The 24,629-nt window shown below is 42.0% G+C and overlaps 2 protein-coding genes across 4 annotated transcripts in view; both read left to right on the top strand.

The window, feature by feature from the left end:
- The window catches only part of pag1 (phosphoprotein membrane anchor with glycosphingolipid microdomains 1), a 46,036-nt gene extending 36,393 nt beyond the window's left edge, over positions 1 to 9,643 (top strand). Inside the window, exons 6-8 of one of the 2 annotated variants that reach the window (XM_020090942.2) lie at positions 243 to 674; positions 6,252 to 6,314; positions 6,610 to 9,643. In XM_020090942.2, coding sequence (XP_019946501.2) covers positions 243 to 674; positions 6,252 to 6,314; positions 6,610 to 6,984 — 870 coding nt within the window. In that variant the 3' untranslated portion in view covers positions 6,985 to 9,643. The remainder of the gene's footprint in view (positions 1 to 242; positions 675 to 6,251; positions 6,315 to 6,609) is intronic. The other variant, XM_020090941.2, reaches the window with a different exon arrangement.
- Positions 9,644 to 11,223: 1,580 nt separating this feature from the next.
- The window catches only part of znf704 (zinc finger protein 704), a 43,371-nt gene continuing 29,965 nt past the window's right edge, over positions 11,224 to 24,629 (top strand). The window contains exons 1-2 of one of the 2 annotated variants that reach the window (XM_069516865.1): positions 11,224 to 12,300; positions 16,826 to 17,013. In XM_069516865.1, coding sequence (XP_069372966.1) covers positions 12,040 to 12,300; positions 16,826 to 17,013 — 449 coding nt within the window. In that variant the 5' untranslated portion in view covers positions 11,224 to 12,039. The remainder of the gene's footprint in view (positions 12,301 to 16,825; positions 17,014 to 24,629) is intronic. The other variant, XM_069516866.1, reaches the window with a different exon arrangement.

The following is a 24,629-nucleotide window of genomic DNA, read 5'->3' on the forward strand; positions in this document are numbered from 1 at the left end:
CAGCAGAAACACGTTCTGAATCGCACTCAGCTGGAACGTGCCAGTGGAGGAGATTAAAGCTTTGATTTCCTGGTTGGTTGACTGACTGATTGATTGGTTGATCGATGGAGCATAGGGTCAAACTATAGATAGTATATTTGTATTTTCCAGAGGTTGATGGGGTTGTCAGTGAAATACTGAAGCATGTAATGTTTTTAGCTAATTTAAAATGTATATTAAATATATAGGTATCTGTTATGCAGGTGGTGAAGGAGATTGCAGTGGCATCACGTGACGTCAGTGTTGAAGACTCCCTATACGAGACAGTCAAGGAGCTCAAAGACCCCCCCGCCCAGCTCGGCCTCCCCAACGGTACCATCGAGCTGAGCCCGGACAAAGCTCCCCATCATCCCCCTGCCCTCCTCAATGGCCACCTCAGCCCCTGCACACCTGAGCGGGTTCCCCTGTGCGCCGGGGTGGAGTATGCCTCCATCGACCTGAATAAGAAGAGCCGTCACAGTGCTGACATGGAGACCAAAAGGCGCTCTGATAATGCTGCCATGCCTTCTCTCAAGCCTCTGGAGGAACCAGAGGAGGATTTACCTCCGCCGGTACCAGAGAAGGTTCTGGATGAAAACGACAACCAGCCGTTGGTGATAAATGGGCTGGAGGGAGCTGGGCTACACAATGGAGAGGTGAGGATTGTGTGTGTGTGTGTGTGCGTGTAGAAAATTAATACAGTAAAAATGTTCATAGTAAATTGACTGGATTTACATAACACTCTTCTTGTCTTATCGACCACTTAAAGTGCTTTAGAGGACCGTCTCATTAATACAGCTCTTGTATACGCAGCACTTTTTCTATCACATATCATTCACTACACAGCCGCCAGGTAAATAACTTGCCGATTGGAGGTGCCAGGGATCGAGCCACCAAAGTTATGCTTAGTGGACGACCCTCTCTACCTCCTGCTCCACAGCTGCCTGCAATAAATAACTTGTAGGAGAACACACTCATTTCTAACAAAAAAAGTTAGATATTCATTCCAATGTCACCTCGAATGACCTGAGATAATATATTAACTATCCAGTTTATTAGCATATAAACCTGAGGGGAGTGATCGGCTCTGCCACCCTGTGTAACAGAGGCAATGAGGCTGGTTGAGAGAGAGACAATGGAAAACAAAGGAAAAGGCAGATACATCACCCACACAATGATCATCTGCTAAGCTGCCTTCTCCTTTAGGGAGAGTGACAGACAGAGGGGAGAAGTTCGAGAGAATGAGAGAGAGAGAGAGAGAGAAAGAAAATAGTGTACGAGTGAAGAGACGACAAAGAAAATGGGAGCTGGAGTGGATAGTGCAGGAGAGAGTAATAGAGATAGTGACGGAGCGATGGGAGATTGAGTCAAGAAAATAAAATTGGACACAAGGACCGGGAGGCATGAAGGGTGAGGGAGACGAGAGTGAGAGACGGTGAGATAAAGAGAGAATGAAGGGAGGAGAAAAGAAAAGACAAAACCCAGCAGCATACAAATGAAGCCGCCTGTAGTAGAGGAGAGGAGTGCAGGGAAAAGAAAGGATGACAAAGAAGACACAGTATTGAGGACAGGAAGAAGGGTGAGAGGTGGATGTGTAAAGGGGAAGAGAGGGAAGAAGAGTGAGACAAACGAGTGAGGAAGTGAAAAGGAGGGAAGAAAAGTGGTTCGGTGTCGTGCACTGAGTGGAGCAGAGCTGCCACTGCTGCTCTCAGCATGATGTCTTTCACACGCAGAGATCCATCAGCCACACACACAGACACACACACAGACACACACACAGACACACACACACAGACACACACACACACACACACACACACACACACACACTCAGAGCTCAGAAAGAATTGCATCAGCCTGTTGTCAAGTGCATGAACACAAACACCACATTGTCAATCCTCCACGAAGCTGCATGAAGTGGCAACTGTTCGTCTTCTCTACGCTCGTCTCTTATGTTCTCTTCATACTTGCTTTGATCTTTTCTCTACTGTACTTCTCCTTTTTCTATTTTAAAAGAAAGTTATGCTTTATTATAACTTATCTCTTTTTTCGGACATGTGACCGGTTGTGGCTCTGAGGTCGGAAGTGTTGATTCACCATTCATACCTTGATGTTGCTATATCGTCCAATACCGAGTACTGATCTGATACGTTTACATTCTTAAAATAATAAATTATAGCTGTATGCTTCTAACCCTGCATGGAAGTAATGATTGCTATCATTGTTGTATGGCCTGTCTCAGGTTAAACCCTTTCAAAGGCAAATAGATACAGAGAACGAATGTGAAACTAATGAACATTACAGACGTGGGATCCGATGTGTATGCATGATCGCCGATGCCTGACCTAGTATTTTAGGCAGTACTGGAAGCTTTTCTGATGCTGATATTAGTATCGGAACATCTCAAGTTCCAGGCAAAAAAAAGTGATTGACTTGGTTTCTTCAGCTGGTTAAGACCACAGAACAACCCATGTGTAGTCAGACCACCCCCCACCTCGTTAAGTACAGTACATAGATGTGTGCTCGCCGATGCCTGTCTGCATTTTTGGAGTATCGGAACATTTCTACTGAAATATTCAACAGCCATTCATGCATTGCTGTTAAGTTTGACACAGGTATTCATGTTACTCTGAGGGTGAATGCAAATAACATTGTTGTTCCCCTGTTTTTTCTCTCTGAAGTTTTTGAAATTGAAACTTTTGTTTTTGCACAACTGTTGGACAGACTGTCATCATTTTGGCACAAAGATTTATGTCCCTCTCAGGGATGAATTGCAGCAACCTCTGCAATCCCTTCACTTTGCTGGGATCCGGCCAGAAACAGCAGCATGTTGCCACTGTCGTTGTGTGTGTGTGTGTAAGTGTGCGCTGATGGAAACATTTGGCTCTAAGTGCTGCTGTGCTCAAGTAGCCTCACAGAGCTCATTTTGGCCATCGTCCCAGATGTAGTTGAGGAGTTCGCCAAACTTTTTCATCTGAGAAATCAGAGAGCAGCAGTAAAATTGGGACCCAAACTGACCAATAGTGTGTGTGAACAGCTCTGTTGTGCGATGAGGGATTTTTACATTTCAGATGAGTTCACTTCTGCTTTTACCTTTGGCTGATGGTTCGTTTGCATTTTTTCTGACTGTCTGCTCCTTTTTCATCATTGAAGACTTTGTTGTAGTAAAGTTGCCGTGTTACCAGATCTCTGCAGTTAATGTCGTTACCATAAATGATTAAAAACATTATTTAAAAGACACCCAGGTTGTAATAAAGCCTAATTTACCTTTATGAAGTCCTCAGGCTTTTTGTGTTTCTTTTCCTCTATTCATTTCTCTTTTGTTTTTTTAGTCTCTCTCTGTTCCTTTGTCCCTGGTGTAGCAGCCAATTAGTTAATTACTGTAGCTCATGTGGACAGCAGGGGAGTCGAGCCTCATCTGACCCCTGGATCCATGATCAAATCTTGCCCCAAAAATGTACTCATTTATATTCGCACCCACATGTACCTTGTAGGTGTGTCTAGTCAGCAGTAATTCTGTTATTTCTCCCCACCCCCCTTATTACACACACATATACCAAAACATGTCTGTGTTTACATATAGACTCCCTGGGGCTGATTTAAGTTTGACCCTGAATCTTCCGGACTCCCCGTGGTTTACGCCCGTGTACGACCAGGAGTCGTAGGTGATTTGTCTTGTCAGACCAAGTGTGTGTGTGTGTGTGTGTGTGTGTGTGTGTGTGTGTGTGTGTGTGTGTGTGTGTGTTTGACTGAGCGCCAGCTGGCCACCATAACTATGACAGTTAGTCTGGCTTCATGATGGATGATATGGGCTATAGATACTCACTCTCCATCTCTGTGTCTCATACACACACACACACACACACACACACACACTCTGCATATACGCTGGGGTGCCTGTATGTAAATGTTGGAGGGGGATCGCCCCAGTTGCCGCTCGGTAAATGCTGCCCTAACACACGTGCACAAAGGGGCAGGTTTTCTCATTTAAACACATACTTTCCATTCATACACCTGGTTTCTAGTTTAACATTACACACACACACACACACACACACACACACACACACACACACACAGTCTTTTTGTGACCTTTTATTCACATCCTCTCTGAATCTGTGCAGTTGTACAGTTATTGAACCGTCATACACAGCAATAACACTTGTTTACAGTCATTTGACTGCGTGTCGCCTGTGGGCTTCACATATGAGGTGCAGGAAATGAATTTGACCCAGCCTGAGGGCCACTGGGAAACACACTGGGGAGACAGAGTAGGTAAACTGCGATATTCTGCGTGTCAGCAGTGCCGAGCTGTCGGTCGGAACGAGGAATCACCATTGTTAGGTAGAGCATTTGGATGTGAATAGTATGGGTGTGTTACAGGTTACACTTTGAGGTGTGTTGATACTGTTTTATAGTTTGCTTAGATTTAAAATACTTCAATGAGCATGTGCAAGACAAAGAACGCAGATAATCTGAGTTGAGGCATTAACACTGATGTCGCGTGTCAGCATGAGTGACACACTGACACCTGAGTTGTCCGTCCCCATGAGGGGACTGTAATCAGCTTACTGTCGTACTCACGTGTCCTGCATGTCATTGTATCTCCTACATAAACACCTTCCTATAATCTTCTCTCACACATGCACGCAAACACAGCATTGTAACATGTCAGAATATTAATCTCCAGTGTCACCAGACACCCAGTCCACATACCGACATAGGTCTGAATATAATATGTGATATTTGATATGTAGTAAAATACACTATATTGAGTTTGTAAGACTAGAATTTATTGCCTATACATCAAACCATGGTTAAATACTATGTGAATTTCCGACTGTGTGACTGACTAAAGGAATATCACTTTTTTAATTAGCGCTGACACTTGAGCCAAGAAGAAGGAGGCCGCAAATTAAATGAACAAATATTATGAGACGCACTCAGAGGTGCAGCGACTGGGTCAGGTCACCTGCAGCCAAGCCTTCATGGGAAGTCTTCCTTTCAGGCCACTCTGCTTAATTGGTTCTGCTAATTAAAGCAAAATGAAAAAGACATCTGCTGTATTACTATAAAAGTAATGATGCCTCCAAACATGCCTGATCCATAAATTAATCACAATCACTTATGCTCTTTGATTAAAAATGTCAGAGAAACGTGGATCTGTGTGATGTTGCATTGACAGACATGAATCTCTGTGTGTAGATTTTCTATCAGTAAATGTGTTGCATGTGTGGAGATGTGGTCAGCGACAGCCATTGGCCAAAGGTGTTATGTTTGTGGGTTGTCCTTACTTTGGTACGCCCCTCTGTCCATCCCATTCTTTTCACCACGATATCGCAAACACCACGAGGGAATTTCTTCAAATTTGGTATTAACACTCAGTTTGACTCTGAAACTTTGAAATTAATATATTTTAGTGATCAAAGGTCAAAGTTGCTGTGACCTCACAAACACATTTTTACATTTTGAACTTGAATTTGGTGGCCTCTTAAACATGATGTCTCAAGCCTGATTTCGTTAAATTCCTTTTTATTTAAATGTTTGTATGTGACTTAAACTTCACTGGTTTAGCAGAGGCACACAACTGATTTACAAACCTCAGTGTGTTAACCTCAGTAACTCTGATGTTTAATCATAAGTCTGAGTTCACTTGTTCAAAATGTCTTCCTCTTAGAAATGTGCATAACGTTTTCATATCATATGAACTCTTTGGTCGATGCTGGCGTTGATATTGAGGTTCTCGTTAGACTCCTGAGGTGTTTGGCACCGCTGCCAGATGTGCTTTGATGATTAATGGCTTCCCCATTGATCAGAAGGCGAAGTGGACGGAGGCATGTGCATAGCAACATCACACTCTTTGTCACTGCCCATTGACTTTCACTCAATAATTTTCTTAATGAATGGGTAGTTTTTAACAACATGAGCTTTATATGTAGCAGACGCGGACCTTGTTTTTCTCCCAATGCTGGGAATAGTTCAGAAGTTCACTATATTGATTGCGTTTCCGAAACATTCTCTCGAGACATTCACAGTGTTGCAGCTTTCTGCCTTTGATTATGAGAGAAGCTGTACGTTTTTTACAAATAGATGAGGTCACCATCTTCTTTAAGAAAATAAAAATCTGTGATAACCCTTCAAATGTATCTAACAGCCTCTTTTAGTTAAAGTAAAAATCTGATTGAGCCCTCAGTCTTTTCTAAATCTCTCTTTTTGCTGTTTCTCTCCTCCAGTTACACTCCCCTCTGTCTCCTACAACAGGGTTCGACAACCACGTCGTTCTGTCAGACAATGAGGTAAGTGTCTGTTGAACCCCCTTATTCCCCAAACTGCCTGCTCCAGTGCCGAGACAGGAACACTTTACACTGTGAATGCCAACGCTCCGAGCACCAGAAACATGAAAAAGAAAAGAAAACGTGAAAACTGGTAAAAGAGTCATAGAACATCAGACAATATGCTACAAGGGGAAAACCTAGCAGGGGTCCCTTGATATAAATGCACCACTGTTTCTTTTAGAGCTTGGGTTCCTGTCATGTTCACCGTAGCTTTACCCAAAACACATCAACAACGTGTCTCTTCTGTGTCCCGCAGTCCGCTGTGTATTCTACACTCAACCAAACAAACTGTGACAATGCTGTGAACGAGGAGAACGAGGAGGACAAGGAGCACGACTACAGCAGCATCGCTGAACTCAAAGGTCTGGTCCCGGCCTCTTCCTCCAGCGACCTCTACGCCACCGTCCGAGACATCTACAACCAGCCCGATGAGCCAGAGGTGGGGGATGACCCCAACTTGGACAGCACAGATCCCGGCTACGAAACCATCCGCATCCCAAAGACTAGCAGCTCGGATGATGACGGCAGGGACAAGCTGGAAGCGGAGGGGTCAGACGCCGGCAGAGTGCCAGAGCCTGACTATGAGAGCGTCGGGGAGTTGGGTCTTGGCCGGGAAGCGTCCCGTCTCTGAGTCCTCTCCTCATCATCTTCATCAGTTTGGACAAAGCCTCCCATGTGATATGTCTTTGCTTTGAACCTGCTACCAAGCATGCTTTTGGTGCATGACTTGGTGAAACCGGCAGGAAACGGCTCACCAAACTGCATCCATCATCAACACATGAGTTTCCTCTTAGCAGCTCGGGTACGGTTTGTCACATCTGAACTTTTAATTTATCACATGGGGTCAGCATCATCGGTACTCATAGGCCTAGTAATAAATGAACTGTTGTACCTCGGTCACTGGGCATTCATCATGTGGAAGACTGCACATTGGATCTTCATTGAACATCATCTCCACTGGCACAATCATGAACACTTGATTGTGTTGACCAAAAAAAATCGAATAAATACACACATGCAGCATTTCAAGGGGTTAGCCGAGGACCGTTCCTGTGATGTAAAAAAGAAAAAAAAAGAAATCAGTGCCATACACTCATGAAATTCATGCACTTACTGTTAAAGACTGAACATCACGTTATTTTTACTCCACGTCGACAGCTGCTAGTGGCTTTCTAGCGTCCTCCAGGTGACAAGTCTACGTCATGTTGTATTGAGGTTTGATTCCAGGTTATTCCTCCACTGTGCATCCTCTGCTTGAAATCTATGTGAACGGAATCTGGGCCTGGAAAAGAAAAACAAACATCTGATAGATAATACGCCATCAAAATGACTCTTAAACTGTGGGTCAAAGTGGTAACAGGTCAGGGGGGGATATGAAACTAGTCATCCGCAGAACCAAAATGGAAGCCAGAGATTGAGGAAGGACGTCAGCGTCACATGAGCTTTCCCTTTCGCAATACATTTTTCCATGTATTTTTTTACATGTTTTTCAGCCCTTGTCAGCATTTTTTATTGAAATTCATATTTATTTTAGGATGCATATTGTTACGTAATTGTGAAATGTGTCTATGAGAAGAAAGAAAATAGGGTTTTATAGACGTTTCTAGCATTTGTATTGAAAAACATATGAAAAGAAAGTGAGCTGTGAGAAAGTTGTAAGGGTACGCACTCCCTCGACTTTGATCAAAAAGAAGAACACATATGATGAGACCATATTTCCTTTTTTGTCATTTTGCACAGGGGTCAAAACTAATTCAAAAGACTTGTAATGTGATGAAATGCGCAGCCTTGTATTATTAATGTTATCGATGAAATGTATTTTCTTTTGTTATCATGCTTTTTTGAGCCGACTCTTGGTACCGTATCTTCTTCAGTTGGCATCCTGGATTATTTAAAGCACAAGGTTTATTATCATAATGGTACTGCATTTATACACAGGTCATTATTATCAGTTACACCTCTGCACAATTTAAATATCCAATGTTTTTTGACTTGTTAGAAAAAAAACAACACATATCTGTCTGTAGCTTGTGATGACGACATGCCAACCGAGGCTTGTATATACAGTAGTAGGAGCACTATTTTGACTGTAACTCGCTGGAAGTTTTATGTAAGCTTTTACTCGTTTGTACAACGTTTAGAGTGATATGATTTTAGAAGAAGAGCACTGATAATATGTCTTGACTTGTTTTGAAGTAAACCTGAAGCCCTCATGTCCGACGCCTTTTGCCTTGTAACGTAACTCAGAGTTGCTTTTTTGAGAAGTAGTAACCGGTCGCAGGTCGGGAATATGGTACAGTGTTTTGGTACGTACGTTTGCAGAAACATTAATTGTGGTACTTTTATTTAAAAGAACTGAATTATTGTCTGAATACTGTTGTTTGATGTTTATTTTTTTAAAGGCCAATGTTGTTGTTTTTTTTGCTGTAAATATATCTTTCACTCCCACAGTATTTTCCCCACTTTAGCAGAAGTGCTGTTGTCATCTACTTCCACCACCATCAAAACATTACAGCATCTCCAGCCCCCGTTCATGTTTCACTAGACGTGCAGGAGCTTGTCTGTGCTTCAGATAAACAGAGGCGGCCCTCGCTGCCTGGTATTAGATTCATTAATGATATCAGACCTTGGAAATGCTGTTTCATAGTTCAAGCAATCCTACAGGCGAAACACAATTGGAGGTGCAATCCAATCCCAGTATATTTTTAAAGTACAAGCCTCAAAAATATATCATTAATTTCTGCAGAGGGGTAATTATCAGTGTTATTTTCACTCCTGAAGAATACACGACCCTTTGAGCACATGGTTCCTATGCCAAATCTCATGGTTGTGTGTCAGGGTAGTGCCATCATTTAGATATAATGGTGTTCACAGATCGCTATAAATGACCTTTAAGGAAATGATCTGCCAAAGGGGGGGAAGCTTTAGTGCCAAATCTAATCAGGACAGCACATACACATTGTTAATAGATACTTACCTAAAATCACTTATTCTGTCGAGCTGTCTGTTTTGGTCATAAAAACACACAGACTCTCCCTTCAGGGGGTGTGGGTCTTGCCTGAGATGCTCCTCCACCGCGTCTCCTTCAGCTCCACTTCTCCCTTAATGAGACCATTTGTTCCAGCCTACAACAAGCAGACAACTCTATGGTGACACCGTCTTTGATCACAGGGCAAAGCCTGTTCTGGCAGTTATGGCCACATCTGTCACTCCACTCTGTCCAGTTTCCATTCTCAGCATGTAAATATTTTATGACATGAATTGTTCTATTAAAATATATATATAATAAATTGTGTCATTGTATTTTTTTTTATTCATTGGGGGGCTGTCACATAAATTTATGGGCTGCACGTGATTTTCAAAAAAGATTACATTTGACATTAATTAGGCCATTTGTTACTGTGATCACATTATTTTGCTATATTCAATCTGCCATGCTGAGCTGATAATCACGATGAATGAATTAGACTGCTGGCAAATTTCATTTGTGAAGTTTTTAATCAAGCGAAACATGTTTTTCGGATATCTTTTTTTTTTCTTCCTCAGAGAAGCAACAGCTTCAGTCACACGGTGTGATCACACTTCGGGTTTCTTATGTAGCACAGGGTGTAGCTTAGCGACTTGTGAGTGCAGTGTTGTAAAGAAAAGAGCATGAAAATACGGAACAATATATCTGCTGGGTTGCCAATATTACCTCTGCCAAGGAAGTTATGTTTTCTCCCCTGTCCGTTTGTTTGTTGGTTGGTTTTTATGATGGTTTGGAAGCAAGATTACACAAACAACTGAACAGATCTCTCCTTAGTGAAGGTATTCACTCTAATGCTGTTCTAGTAATTGCCATGTGACATTCAATAACCATATAACTGCATTTCTGACAAGGCTGACCTCGGTTAATGATTGTAAATTTGCATTTTTTATATATTTGCATAATATCTTGGTCACATATAGTATTTGCACATGATTGTCTTCTCTAGAGTTCTTTATCTAAATTACTTGATGGGGCTGGTTTGGATTTGTTTGACTCATAATGTGCAGGGTTGATCTTGGGGCATATTTATCAACTAATCAATCAAGAAATTTAATTTAATTTGTATAGACCATATTCTCAAATCACAATTTGTCTCATAGATCTTAACAATGTGCGACATCCTCTGTCCTTAACCCTCAACAAGAGTAAGGAAAAACTACAAAAAAATATTTATAACCATATCTCTCCCAGGACGGACAGAAGTGTAATAGATGTTGCGTGTTACTAAGAGCATCAACAAAATAAGAGTATTTACAACAGTGATTAGAAGAGACAATTTGTAAAATAATGGAAAAGTGTGCCAATGTTTAGAGTAACATGCAACACTGAAGTGTAAGGAAGACACAAAAAAACAATATATATATATATATGCACATGTAATTGAATTAATATAAACAGTGTAAAGACAGGTACAAATGTGTGCAGTGTGAGAATATGTACAGTGAAAGGGTTGCAAATAAACCATTGATATTGCACAGACAGATGAATATGTTAAAGTTGATAGTCAGAATGGTGCAGGTAGTTCATGGGAGCAGAGCTGGTTGTACAGTCTAACTGCTGCTGGTTGCATGTTGTTGCATGAACCTTGCATGCAATACACAACGTATGATAAGTGATGAAAACCCCACATGAAGTCAAATAAGATGTGTTTACATTCACAAGATCACACCACTGCAGCTCCTCACTTCCACCTCACATCCAGATCACAGTGAATTAGGAGTCTGATGGCACCTGAGTGGGTTACAAGCATAAAGCCTGAGTGTCTGGTAGAACTTTTCCCATCCGTAACCTGAAATCCCCTTTTCTCCTCTCCGCCTTGCTGCCTCACCCCCCTCCCTTCTGGCTTCCTCTCCATCCTTGCGTCATTGTTTTGAATGGAGCATCCTCCCGGCTTGCGTTACCTTCAGTCGGAGGAGAAGGGGGAGCGGTGGGGGCTTGTGGAGGCGTGTGCTTCCCCGACCAATCGCGGGCCGCCGAGGCCGCCGGACCGCACATGTTTACAGGCAGCATTCCGCCGGTAGAGCCCCTGCTCGGTGGGAACCACACCCGAACTGGACGACGCAGCAGCCGGATCCGGAGTCCCCTGCACGGCCGCGGTGTATCGCGTTCCCAGCCTCTAGAGAAGAGTTGTGACAGAAAGGCTCGAGCGAAGTGAAATTATTCGACGTGTTTGTTTTGATTCGTCTACGTCCGGCTGGTTTTCCCGCAAACAAGCCGCCATTTTGTCAAATCGTGTACAAATGTCACTTCGGCTCCCGGAGGTGTCGGGCGCTCCGTGTTTTGCCGCCGCCCCCTCGGCTCGGAGGGAGCAGTGGGGAAAACAAACAGGCCGAGCGGAGGAAGAGAGCTAACCGGCTGGATGTGGAGCTTCTTCAGCGGCGAATGAATCGTCTCCGCGGCGCGAGGTTTCTGTCCGGTGCTAACTCGCTCCACGTCGGTGTTCCGGTGCTTTTGAATGAGGCGCTGGTCGGAGGTTTCTTCCTTCCGAGCATGTTGCCGCTTTCTAACATTTTGTCACGGCTGTCGGGGCGCGTAGTCTACCCGCTGCGGTTTTGTGTTTTTCTCGACGTTGTTTACCGGCTTTAATTCGACGCTTCATGGTTTTAAACCCGCTCTGAATTCAGCTTGCTCTTTTTGTTTAGTTTGGTTTTGCTCGACATGCACACGAGGCGTTTGGTCAAGCGGTCGATCCTCGGCAGCCGCGTTTATGCGCCGAGTCCGACCGGGGACGGGGCTCCGGTGACAGGAGTGGTCCAGGCTGTCAAGCAGGAAAACAGGGACGTGACGGCCGCGGGACTCCGGCGCAGCGTCTACACGGTGCTCATGCAGGACGGGAGCCTCAAGGAGTTCTCCGAGGAGGAGCTGGCCGCCGGGATCAACCACACCGCAGCGAAAGGACCGCTCAGATCCAGCCTGAAGGTGGGTCAGTGTGCAGGGGGAGCTCCGGCCGGCAGGCAGCGCTTCACTGTTTGTGTTGTGCGGTGTTTTGCAGCGTTTAACCGCTTCCTGCGCAGAGCGGATTTAACGATGCCGCCGCCGCCGCTGCCGCTGCTGCTGCGGCCGCTGACAACAAATCGAACCGGCGGGGACAAAACCTGCATCTCCCAGAATAGCTGCAACAACGATTCGGTTGCATATTGCATTAAATCGCGGGCTGTCATGACATTTGGCGACAATCAGATAAATGGGACAAAGGGCTTGATGGGGCCTGCGCAATGTTTATGTGGGCTAGTGGGTGGGTAAGCCGAGGCAAACAAACACGCCGTGACTGCAGCGTTTTGGATGTGGACAGATCACGCTCCATAGATTTTTTTTTTTGCACATTTTGCTTAATTATAATTTTTTTGCATCACATTTGTCACATGTCATTTTGTGCATCCCGCCTGGTGCTGCACATTTTCATTCATAGATGATGCAGCAGACACTATTTCTTATGTCTTCATGCACAACAAGGCCAGTGTTGTTGAACAAGGGTTAAAATAGCTGGTGTGGTTTTCTCCTGGCATCACAGACAGAACCGAAAGTTGCAATCATGTCCAAATTATAAGTCCTGATGTGGGCCTGATTAGCACTGGACAAATTGCCTTCATATCCACCTTGTATTTGGCCTCAGATAAAGACTTTGTGAGAACAAGAGGTCAATCCAGCTCTTGGATAAAAACAAAATTTTTGGCACTGTGTGTGTATCTCCTTTTTATAGTGTGGGAGTGACGAAGGAATGCCTAAGACTGAAAAAAATGCTTTGATTTATTTAGATTGGTGTGGTTTGTTCCTCCTTGCATTCATGTGTGTATGTGTTGTGCTTTGATATGTTTCTGATGAAGTAACTTAACCGGGCAGTAATTGCCAGTCTTATTTTCATAACCAAAAGGGGAAATGTTTGGCCACTATTTGTTGCCACTCATGCAGGACTGCTCACATTTCCTTTTATGCAAATGTGAATTCACAGATACAGCAGCAACACTCCAACTCCACCCCACTGCCTGGAAAGCTTGTAAATCTTAAATTAAGTTGTAAACTGTTATTTAAAAACTTTTACTCAGACGTGCCAAATCTCAACCAGGAGGAATGCAGCAGCTCTGCGTGGAGATTTGTCAGAGCTTTGTGTGATGGGGAATGCAGAGTAAACTTTGCCTCTTTTGTTTTGTTAATTTTCTTGTGTATGCAGCAGTGCACTCACAAAAGCTGTTGCACAGTATTGTTGCAGTCAGCGGTGCAGGCTGGAGTGGTGCAGCTGAGGCTGAGAGCGCAGTCCTGTCAGCACAATGGTCAAGTCTCTTTCAGCACGACTCAATTCCCGCTGAGGACGAAAACAAGCCATAAAATGAGGAGGAGGGGTCTGTTGTGTGTGTGGATTCACATGTGCATTGAACAGTGTGTTCCTGGATTGTGTGATAGCTTGGATGTGCTTTCTCCCATATGCACATTTGTACGTTTTAATGAGTGAGAGCTGACTGCTTAAAATTTTGGAGTGGAGGGGGTTGTTTTTGAGGGCGTACTGCCCCATTTGAGTTGCAGCTGCCCGGCCAACAAAGCCGGCACCCCCAGGTTGGCAACGGGTGGCGTGCTCCTGAGAAGCTGGATGCTTGGCTCATTGCCTGGTATGGCTAACAAATGACTCCCATTTTTGGGCGGAGAGAGGGGGGGCCATCACGATGCCACTTGTTGACTTGTTGATTTGTGTGCTGTGAGCAGCATTGCACAGATTTCTCACTGCTAACAAAGAGGCATTACTTGTTTTGTTTTGCTGGGGCTTTTGTTGTTGTCGTCGCCGTTGTTTATGTTGATCGTGGGAGTCAATGAAGCGAGCTTGTTGACAGGAGCTGTGTGACTCTTTGTTCTGAAGTGTTGATCCCAGTCAGGGACCGGCCGTCCTCATTGGTCGACTGAGCAGCATCAGCATTAAGCGCGGTGAACGCAGGGTCAAGTCTGTGTGCGTCTGGCCCTGCATTGATATGAGTAATTTTTTATGGCTCATGTGTCTCCTGTATGTGTTATGTGTGTTATGAAAATACGATCTCACGTTTCACACACGCAAAATTTAAATCCCCTTTTCTTGTTGCATATGTGTCAAAAAGTAATTATCTTCTGAAAAATGATTCTGCCTGCAGAATAACTTCCTCTATTACATCAAGAAGAGAAAGGGTTCGGGCTGAATGATTTGGGGGGAAATAATGTATTGTGATTCTTCTGACCATGAGCATTGCTTTTTTACAATTTTAATTATAATCATTTTCTGAAACCTTCAGGCCGATGCACAGGTTTGAATAAGAAATGTTTGTATTAAGCATCCCAAATGTATTTCTTGACAATCACATTGGATAAGATAGTGTTCTGCTTGTTGTTGACATCCCTCAAAGTTTTTTTTATTCAAAAATATAAATTAGCTAGTTTTGTAAACATCTATACCAAATCGGTACATCTGTATTATTTATTGAAATATGGCGACATGAGTTTCAGTCAGTTTGGGTAATTCAATGTTAATTAGATATTTATTTACTCTCTCCCAATTCAAAGTGGCACTCAGTTTGCATGTTTGATTTTTAAGCGATACATTTCTCAGTTATTCTGGAAAATGTTATTTTACACTGTGTAGATGAAATGTTTGCAAATCAACTAATGCAAGACTGCAGTTCTAGCCTTTATTTCATGTTTTATGCGTTTTCCTGCAGTTTATTTGCGTGAGTGATTAAAAAAGTGACCACCTTATTGAAGATTGCAGTTTGACTCATGAATATCTCCAATCGTGATCATATCCACTCGATGATCTAATAAAAATGCTTCTGAGGGACAAAGCTCCATACGAGCTGAACGGTGCACTGTGTGGGGATTTTATGACATGGGGTCCATGGAATTCAATCTGTGGTCCGTGCCAGCTTTGCTTTATTGTGACCTTCGACCCATAAAGGTACGAGAATCTTTACGCTTGACAAACTACGGCCCAAAGCCAGTAGATTATGTGTGTGTGTGTGTGTGTGTGTGTGTGTGTGTGTGTGTGTGTGTGTGTGTGTGTGTGTGTGTGTGTTTGTGTGTGTGTGTGTGTGTGTGTGTGTGTGTGGAGAATGAGAGATAAAGAGGGAGGGGGGGTATCAGCGACATTCTGGATATTTGTTCTCTTCATGAGTGCACACATACACACACATTGACACTGGCTTTGACGCATGCAACTCACATTTCACAACCGATTTGGTATGCTTCACAATTTCCTGGCTTTGCGAAATGCCATCATTCATAAGGCCGGTGAAAGGAAGGAATTGCCGTTGGTTTTATCCGAGGAGTACACTCATACACACCTAATCTTCCCCGTGCCGGTGCAATCCATCTTGTTTTTTTTAAGTCTGTGTTTTCACAAAGCGTTTTTGTGCACCACTGAGCGTTCATGCGACCGGCCTCTATCATGAACGATACTCGATACTCATTTCTTGTGTTTTTTACCTCATTAATCTAAGTGAATCGTTCTCTCTGTGTTTGTGTGTGTGCACGTGTGTGTAAGTTATTGACTCTGGTGCAGTTGCCTTTTCCCAAGTCAAGCCTAATCATGTTACAGTGCTTTGAGATAATGATCTATATCACACACACTCACACAGTGAAACGCCCACCGGCCTGCATGTCATACTTGTCAACGCTCCGTTGGCATAAGCAGCCGTGTGTGTCACTCTGCCTTGTGTTTTGGCTTTTTCTCAGTGTGTTTCTAAAGAGCCCGATGGCTGTAGTTACCTCCAGAGATGTGTGTGTGTGTGCGTGCATGTGCGTGCATGTGCGTGTGTATGTGTGTGTGTGTGTGTGTATGTATTCATGTGTAGAATCTTTGCTGTTGTGTAGGAGAAGAGATGATATTGGGCTGCTTTTTTTTTTACATTGCTACAGGTGGGCGTTTTCAGTGCATTGTGGTGGGAAAAATGATTTACTTCTGTGATTTTGTGTCAGTGTATAGTTTACGTTGGTTAGGGTGTGTGGTGCAAGAATATAATGTCCGGTTTAATACAGCCTTGCTGTATGGAGAGTCTTTATTTTTTAGTGTGCATGATTTTCAGGGCAGCGGAGACATCTTTGTTTTGGCTTTCGAAAATGCAAGAGGCTATTTTATTCTGAAACTATATTGGAACATTTACCTTAATTTGAAATGTAAACATGAAAATCTTAAAAACTTGGGTGATAAGATTTGATGGCTGAAGCCCAGACTGATGCTGTGTTGAAAAACTTTTTCTGTTACTGTTTCCTAGCACTATGTTTTAATAGGTAACTTAAACAAACAGTGTTTCTTAGTATAAGTCTGCAACAGAATGGTTTGACATGTTCATCATCCAAGGTCTTTACAATAGAAGTTTTGTTTTTGTACATTGCACAACTTTCCATCAGTGTTTATATCTCATGATTATTAATAACCCATCTATGTGTTCCTCTCACCAAGCATTAACCTATGTCTTTTTGCATCCCTCTCCAGCAGAGCTCCAGTAACGGAGCTCCAGAGGGCCACAAGATGAACGGCGGCTCCCTCAGCCCAGAGGTGGTGGAGGAGCAGCGGTTGGCCGATGGCAAGCGTGTTGGCCGGGACCCCGACACCCGATCAGTGTCCCTGCTAGAGCAGAAACGCAAAGTGGTCTCATCCAGCATTGATGTGCCTCATGCCAGGTAAGGCAGCGTATACATTCTCAACATAATTTGTGTTAAATACAGCAGCATTGGATGGGTTTTTTACTCTGCACAAAAGTGATAGCTGTTCTTCCACAAAAATGCTGGGCATATTTATGTGTTTCTTGGCTTTAAGGCAACAGTAATTGTCTGTTTTATCTTTAGCTGTGGAGCAGGAAACACATACAAGAGGGTAACTGATGTGATTTACTATGTTAATTGACTCTCAGGGCCTCGAGTCCTTGTTGCACCACTTCTACAATTTTGGAAACCACCAGAGGCATGTAATTTAACCATAATTGCTCTAGAAAGTAAAGGCTATAACATGGGATTCAAAAAGTGGCATTTTGCACACAGTCCTTCAATATTCAGGACATGGATACACTATTACACAAACTAGACTTTTGCACGGGATTAAAAAGTCATTGATGGCATATGATAAAATATACAGTCTGTGTAATGGAGTAAATGTGGATTCCTGTCGAATTACATTGTATCCAGATGGTAGCTTCAAAAATGGCTTCAAGGATTACATGGAAAAAATGTAACATAAAGTCAGTCATCTTTGTAAGATGTTACATCCATGTCATTAACCTGCAATGAACTTTGTGAACTCAAGCCAAACTTCCTCTAGGATAGAAATCAGACTCTCACTGACAAAGAACTGTAACACACGCACACACACACACACACACACACACACACACACACACACACACACACACAGGTAATTACTTACACGCAGGTACATGTGTATAAAAACACACACACCCACATGCACATTTTACATCTTAGTGAGGACATTCATTGACATAATACATTCCCTATCCCCTTACCCTAACCTAAACCATCCAAACTAAATGTCTAACTCTTACCCTGACTTAATTCTAGCCCTAACCCTAAAACCAAGTCTTAACTCTGAAACAGCCCATTGAAAAAGTGAAGACCAGTCAAAATGTCCTCACCTTCCAAAAATGTCCTCACTCTGTAGGGTCTATGCTTAAAATGGTCCTCATAAATATATATGTACAGGAACAAACACACACACTATACATACATGTACACACATGCACAGACAAATATTATTTTAAGAAAGTCAACGCAACACAAACTGAAGCTTGTCTGCAACAGGGCAATTACACTTTAATAGGCAGCAGTGCTCTCCAGTGAAGAGCGGTTTAATAAAGAAACAACACTCTTTTACTTTAAAAACACTAATAGGTTGTAAAGCACTGTTATTGAACATCACTCCCCATTACTGCTGGATGAATCCAATCGATGGCAACTTGCTGAAAAGTACAGTTTAAAAGTCGCCCAATCGAGCAGCTTGTTCCCTGCACCCTGAGCCGTGCTGCAAACAAAATAGTTATTTGCTGTTGAAATATAGATTAGGTTCTTTCTTGTTGTCCATTAAGAGGAAAAAAACTCCCTTTAAATTGTATCTATAACATGGATTAGACCGAAGTTTTACAATTGCACCAATAATAATTATCTCCTTGCATAGGGATTGCAATAATATTGATATTTATGTGGTTATTGTGGAATAGCTTATTGATTGTCTCAGTGGCCTTGCACAATTTCTGCTGCAGGGACGACCGCTTGTCTCAAATACCTTATAAATTAGAATTTACATTCACTATTTAAAGCTTCACATATTTTCACTTATTGATATAACCACACAAAATGTGTCAGGATGTGTCTGTTGCCAAAATCCAAATACCAAGGTTTTCTTTGTCCAGTACAAAAACTATAAATAGAAGTAAAATTTACTATTTGTAAGAAGCTACCGGTTTATTTAAAGTTTTACTGGTTGTTACCTCTACCTCAGTAATTTCGTCACCTACTGCCAGGTAAGTTAAGACAATGTGTAGATAGAAGAACCTTTGCATTAATAAAAGCAACCTGGATGGTGTGTGGTTTCAGCAAATGTGGCACTGTTTTAATTTTTTTGATAAAACTATTCTCATTTAAGTTTTTGCCCTTCTTAACAGTTACAGTGTATAGAGACACAAGAAATATGGGAAAGAGAAGCGTATGACCTGAAGCAAAGGTCCCAATGTTGGAATCTATCCTTTGATTTTGCAGTTACTCTACGTGGTTTATGCCTTAAACATTAGGCAGTTGTTGTAGAGATGTCACAATGCATTGGTTGCTGCCAAAATTCTGATAGTACTTGTTTTCCTAGATGTCATAGATGCCAGAGATGATTCCTTCTGGACTCATAATGGCAGCATTATAAGCTGCCACGTGTTCTGATGTCAAACTTGAAGAGAGATGGAATAAGGCTGTAATCAATAACCAAAACACATGGAATCGCAGCACCATGTGCGGGTGTAGACACAAGTGTTATATGTGATATATGTAATAACTTGCCAAGACTGCCATATGTAGAAATTATGCTTGTGAAGCAGATCATCAGGGACAGATTATAATATAGATAACCAAAAGCCTTTGTGCAAATTGTAGTGTGGAAACTATTCAAACTCATCTAAGCACCTGGATCTGTACAGAATTCAACAGAATTTCAGTTATTAATTTTGTAATCATAATTTATCATCAAAATGTCCATACGTTGAAATACTCTCTGTGTCCCTCCATATGGCACTGAACGTTTAGTCCATAATCTTTTCAGTGACTGATCTTTTAAAATTGGGCAGTCAAATTAAACCCTGTTCTTACACATTTCCTACTTAAAATATGAAATATCTTCATAATTAAAGTCCACTCAGTCCGTCCCTTCTTTATGTCATGGGAGGTTTTTTTTGTGTGTTAATGAAAAGTCCCCCGTTTTTTTTTTTTTAACGGCAAAGACTTGACATCTACTTACTTAGTGTATATCACTTCAAAGCTTGGTCCTCAAAATCTATTGTGCTTGTCAAGTGTTAAATCAAACCCTCTGCAGAACCAGACTTCAGAAAAAAAAAATCAATTTCAGCCCAGTTTATAAATTGCACTTGCACAATCAAGAACATGGAAAGTTCATTCGCGCCATATCTCAGGAGCTTGAAGGAGGCCAAGCTCTTTTTTTTTTCAGATATCCCTATGTTGACCTCTTCAGCACACAGCCCCAATATTGCCTTAAGATTAAGATCCATGGCTCTTATCCTCTGCACACCTGCGACCGATTTTCAGCCCGGCTCCAGCACCAGAGAAGAAATGGTGTCACCCCCCAACCACCAAGTAACGTTTATCTTTAATGGCGACAAGGGGGAGAGAAGGAGGGAGGCAGGATGCTTGAATGGACGGTGAAAAAGGGGACAGGGAAGTAACCTGGAATGAAGGAAATGTAGAGAAGGGCAGGAGGGTGAAGGAGCTGGAGAGAGCATATGTAAGAGTGTAGATAACAGCTAAAGAGAGAAGAGTGAGAGAATAATTTACCAGGAAAATTTCTGACTGTTTGATGGCTCTCCGGGTCCCTTGTAACCCAGATACAATAGGTTTCTCACCTCCCTGGGAGCCACTGAAGTACCCCAATGCCCCTGCAATCATTGGGGAAATAGAGGAAAAATGACAATGTGCCGTATAGATGTTAGACCTCAGGGGTTTTGTGTAGCTACATTTCATGGGTCTGTCAGCTGGCCCACCTCCCATTACTTTATCGAGTAGCTTTCCTCATCGTATTTGTTTACAGCACATTTACTACTCCCGCATTTTCTCAGATCTTGCGCCAAAAAATCAATAAGTGTCATTCAATGATTGACCTATTTTCTGCATTGCCCCAACTCCCAAATGGTTCCCTTTATGAAACATTTCTTAAATGTGCTGTGGCTAAAGATTCAGAGGCAGGAATTGCTCGCTGTGGCAGATTTGTTGATGCCATACTTATTGTGTGATTATGTCTTTACTGAATGCTCAGACATCTCTACACACTGACAGACTGTGGTTCTAGCCAACTGCTGGGTCCGCTCCTTTCTCCAAGGGTTACGTTTATTCTATGCAGGAAACAGTCAATTGTAACAAGAGCTTGCGGGGGCAGACCAGTGGAAACGAATGACTTGGCTTTTGACAAATAGTGTTCTGAAGACTAATTGCTAACAGGGGAAGTGAAGTATAACCTTAGTTGAAGGGGAAATCAAGAGAATGCTGTGCTTATTATTGCAAAACCCCAAAACAACAGATCTGGGGGTTCAAACCCTCTTCTCCTCTGACCGCCAACAGTTCAAACCAAGTTTGCTCACGTTTCTGGAAATAACAGGATCCACTGCTGGCACTCCATGATGTTGTACATTTTACGTTCTCTTTATAACTTCAAGCCCAACACAATGACCCCATTTAATTTGGTTTATCGTAGATGATCTCCATTTCTTGTTAATGTAGAGCAAGGCGGCTGGTGGGGTGAGTGGGTTATTTGGGCAGTTTGTTGATCACTTTTATTCATTTTTTTTGTCACATGTTGAGCAAATCATGTGTTCCACACTGAGCCTAGAGCATCAGCCAACTCCAACGGGACTAAAGACTTCCCATCCTGAGAAAAAAAAGGAGTTATTGTTGTTTGTCTTTTGATAAAGTGACACAGCTCTGTAAACAGCCAGTTTCTCTCTGCTAGTGGCTTTGTTTCTTTATTTTCTGTCTTACCTTTTTGGAAACACTGTCACTGCTTGTACTCCTTTTGCACAACATGTTTATGTTTGTGGTGAAAGAGGGTGTTCGTGTTTCGAAATAAGAGAAAGTAGGGGAGGACTGAGTGTGGGCACGAGAGCAGTGTTGGTCTCCATAGAGTGAGTGACAGAGCGCGAATGGGAAAGATACTCAACATTTGCCAAAGTAAACAGTTTTCCTGGTTTAGATGCCAGTGGAGTTCAGAAACCGTGTGATTACCATCTGAAAAGACAGCCCTCACAATATCTCTTGTCCTCTCGCTCTCCCTTTCAGTTCAGTGCTTTGCTCTCGCAGTCTCGATGTCCTTGTTATCTGATTGAACACTTGAGGTTTTCCACAACATTTACTTGACCAACCAAGTGTGTTGAGTTAAGTATTCTGTTAAACTTTATCAGATAGGCCTTACTACACACAGCTAAAAATATCAAACAGAAATTTGCTTGTATTTATTATATTGTATGATTATATCTTGGTACCAGGGGCATTCAAGTGCATTCATGTTTTGAAAGGGATCAGCCAAATCCTAAAATCAGTTCTGAGAGTCAGCTAACCAGTGCAAATACTATAATCAAATTTGGGTCAGGATTAAACAAACTATCATATGTTGTAATATCAGATTGATTCTCTAACCCCCTACTTTCCATCTTTAGTGTCTCTGCATAATATAACTTGGTTTAATAGGACAAAATGAGATGTTAGACTTTGGAAAAGAATAAACGCACAGAAGATGTGAACCCAGCTGAGACAAAAGCACCAGGTGTGCCTTAGGTCATCACTGAGATTTTCTAGCATGAGTGATTTTCTTGAGGGAACACATCTTATTAAACAATGGCCTACGTGTATTACAACAGCAAATATCACATCAGTGTTTATTGGATCGTTTTATCTCTACAAGCATGAACCAATGACAAGTGCCCTGTAGAAATAGACTTGGATTCACTGGAGTTTTCTTTGTTTAAGACTTGAAAACCACCTCAGTGGTTCACTCGGCATTAGATTGCATATAGACTAATCAAAAGCAAAGCTCTCACTCTTGTCACTCTGTCAATACCAATGGCCGACTAGCCACATTGAGTCGGTCTCCACTGGCTTGTTGGACAGGTTTCTGGCTCCTGAGAAAATTACCAACTGTTATGCCGCAGGAGTGGAATTATGAGTTTAAATTTATATGCAAATTGGGTCTTTAATTAAGCGTGCTGAATATCAGTGAGTGTGAGTCGAGGAATGTTTAACCACGGATTAGTAGATGGGTAGCCTAATTCACTGTGATCTTTTGCCAAAACACTGGGCCATGGCAAACATGTGAAGGCAATGTGTGTGTTGTTGTGATCTCCGTCTAGGATTCACATTTACTTGAACAGAGAAAGACTTCAGAGCTACTTGCTCAAGTAGTTCTAAATTCATTGACGTACATCTGACATGCTAATTACAACATCAGTTGTCAAGGGTTGTCAGGCTAACCCTTAAAAAAAAAAAAATTACATCTTTACCAATGTTCAATATCTGCAGTTTTAATGAAATCTACACTGTAGGAAGTCCTATGCTGACTTTGATACTATTAATGAAATTGAAGCATCATGTGTGACATCCATTTTGAAGCCATCAGCAAAAATCTATTTCCATTTATTGATGTCGTAAATAAACATAACATAGTTTTTTCTGAATTTGAACACCCTTTATGGCTGTCAAGGGAGTGAATAAATGTGCTGTCCTGATTCAATCGAAGGCCTCAGAGAAAAAGTCACTAATATGCTAATTTGTCCATCGTAGTTCTTTTATCTGCAAAGCAGAATTGTATTCAATCATTTCCTGCCTACTATCCATAATACATAGTGCAGGGCATCAAATCCAGTGTTTATGTGACAGAAGGCTCTGTTGCTTCAGAATAATCCATAGTCGCTAGCTTTAACGGGCTGATGGCACAGAGTGCTGAAGAAGAGAGACAGGCCCTAATCTATTCTATTGACAAATGTGCATTATGGCTATCTACGGTATATATGAGGTGGTACTAATTGACAGCAGTGTCCGGACAGAATTCCTAATGAGTAGTTAAAAGTGGTTTCCAGTAAACCTCCATTCTCTTGATAGTTCAATGTGCTTACTGTGAAAAAATAAATAAAAACAATACTACATTTTCAAATAAAGTTGAAGTCCTCTGGGATCTCCATATTTCCTGGATCATTAGCAGTGACGAGTGTTTGGTCTATGGCTTTGACCTTGAGATCAAACAGCAGTCCTCCCAGTGGAATAGGCCCCATTAAAAAGCATGTTGGGTCAGGGGCATATCATTGTTTTCTTCAACATTCACTGGGTTATGCGTCGTGAATTTGTTCCCCAATGGTCAGTCTATCAATATCAGGCACTTCTGTGTGGTTCCAGGGTTTCTTGGTGAGGACATTTGGCTCAAAAGAGCTGAACTGTGGTACTCCATAATGACAGTGTATTACTACTAGTGCTTAAGAATTTGTACAAGGTTTTTGGCCACTCCAACAAAATTGTTGATCGGTACCCTGTGACTACTTCATCCCCAAAATGAAGCTGAAGACTCACCATTTTGACAGTGGAGGGGATTGTAGTAGTCGATATGCTTACAGACCAGGACTTCCAGGGAGCATTTGAAGTGTTGTAGGAGTGCTGTGCAGTGTATTGCTGAAAAATGGGGATACTTTGAAGGGGATGGCGTAAATAGTTTTTCCTGTTATAAGTGCAGTTTAAAACTTTTTGATGGCATCAAAAGCTAATGTCAAGTCTTTCAATGTGTTATCTCATAAACCAACATAATAATAACAATTTTTGTTTCAAGCAAGTAAAAAGCTAAGTTTTTTGTATTCGTTATCTAACATTTTTTAAATAATTTTATTTTTTATTTTGATTTGATATCTTTTTTGTTGCACAATAAATATTAACAATAGAAAAAGAAAACACAAAACTGCATGTGAAAAAAAAATGTGTAAGAAATGAACAGTCAAGGGATTACAAGTTGAATTATTGTGCACTCCCTCATATAATTTAGTATT

This window comes from Paralichthys olivaceus, chromosome 20 (assembly GCF_024713975.1).
Source record: "Paralichthys olivaceus isolate ysfri-2021 chromosome 20, ASM2471397v2, whole genome shotgun sequence".
NCBI lineage: Eukaryota > Metazoa > Chordata > Actinopteri > Pleuronectiformes > Paralichthyidae > Paralichthys > Paralichthys olivaceus.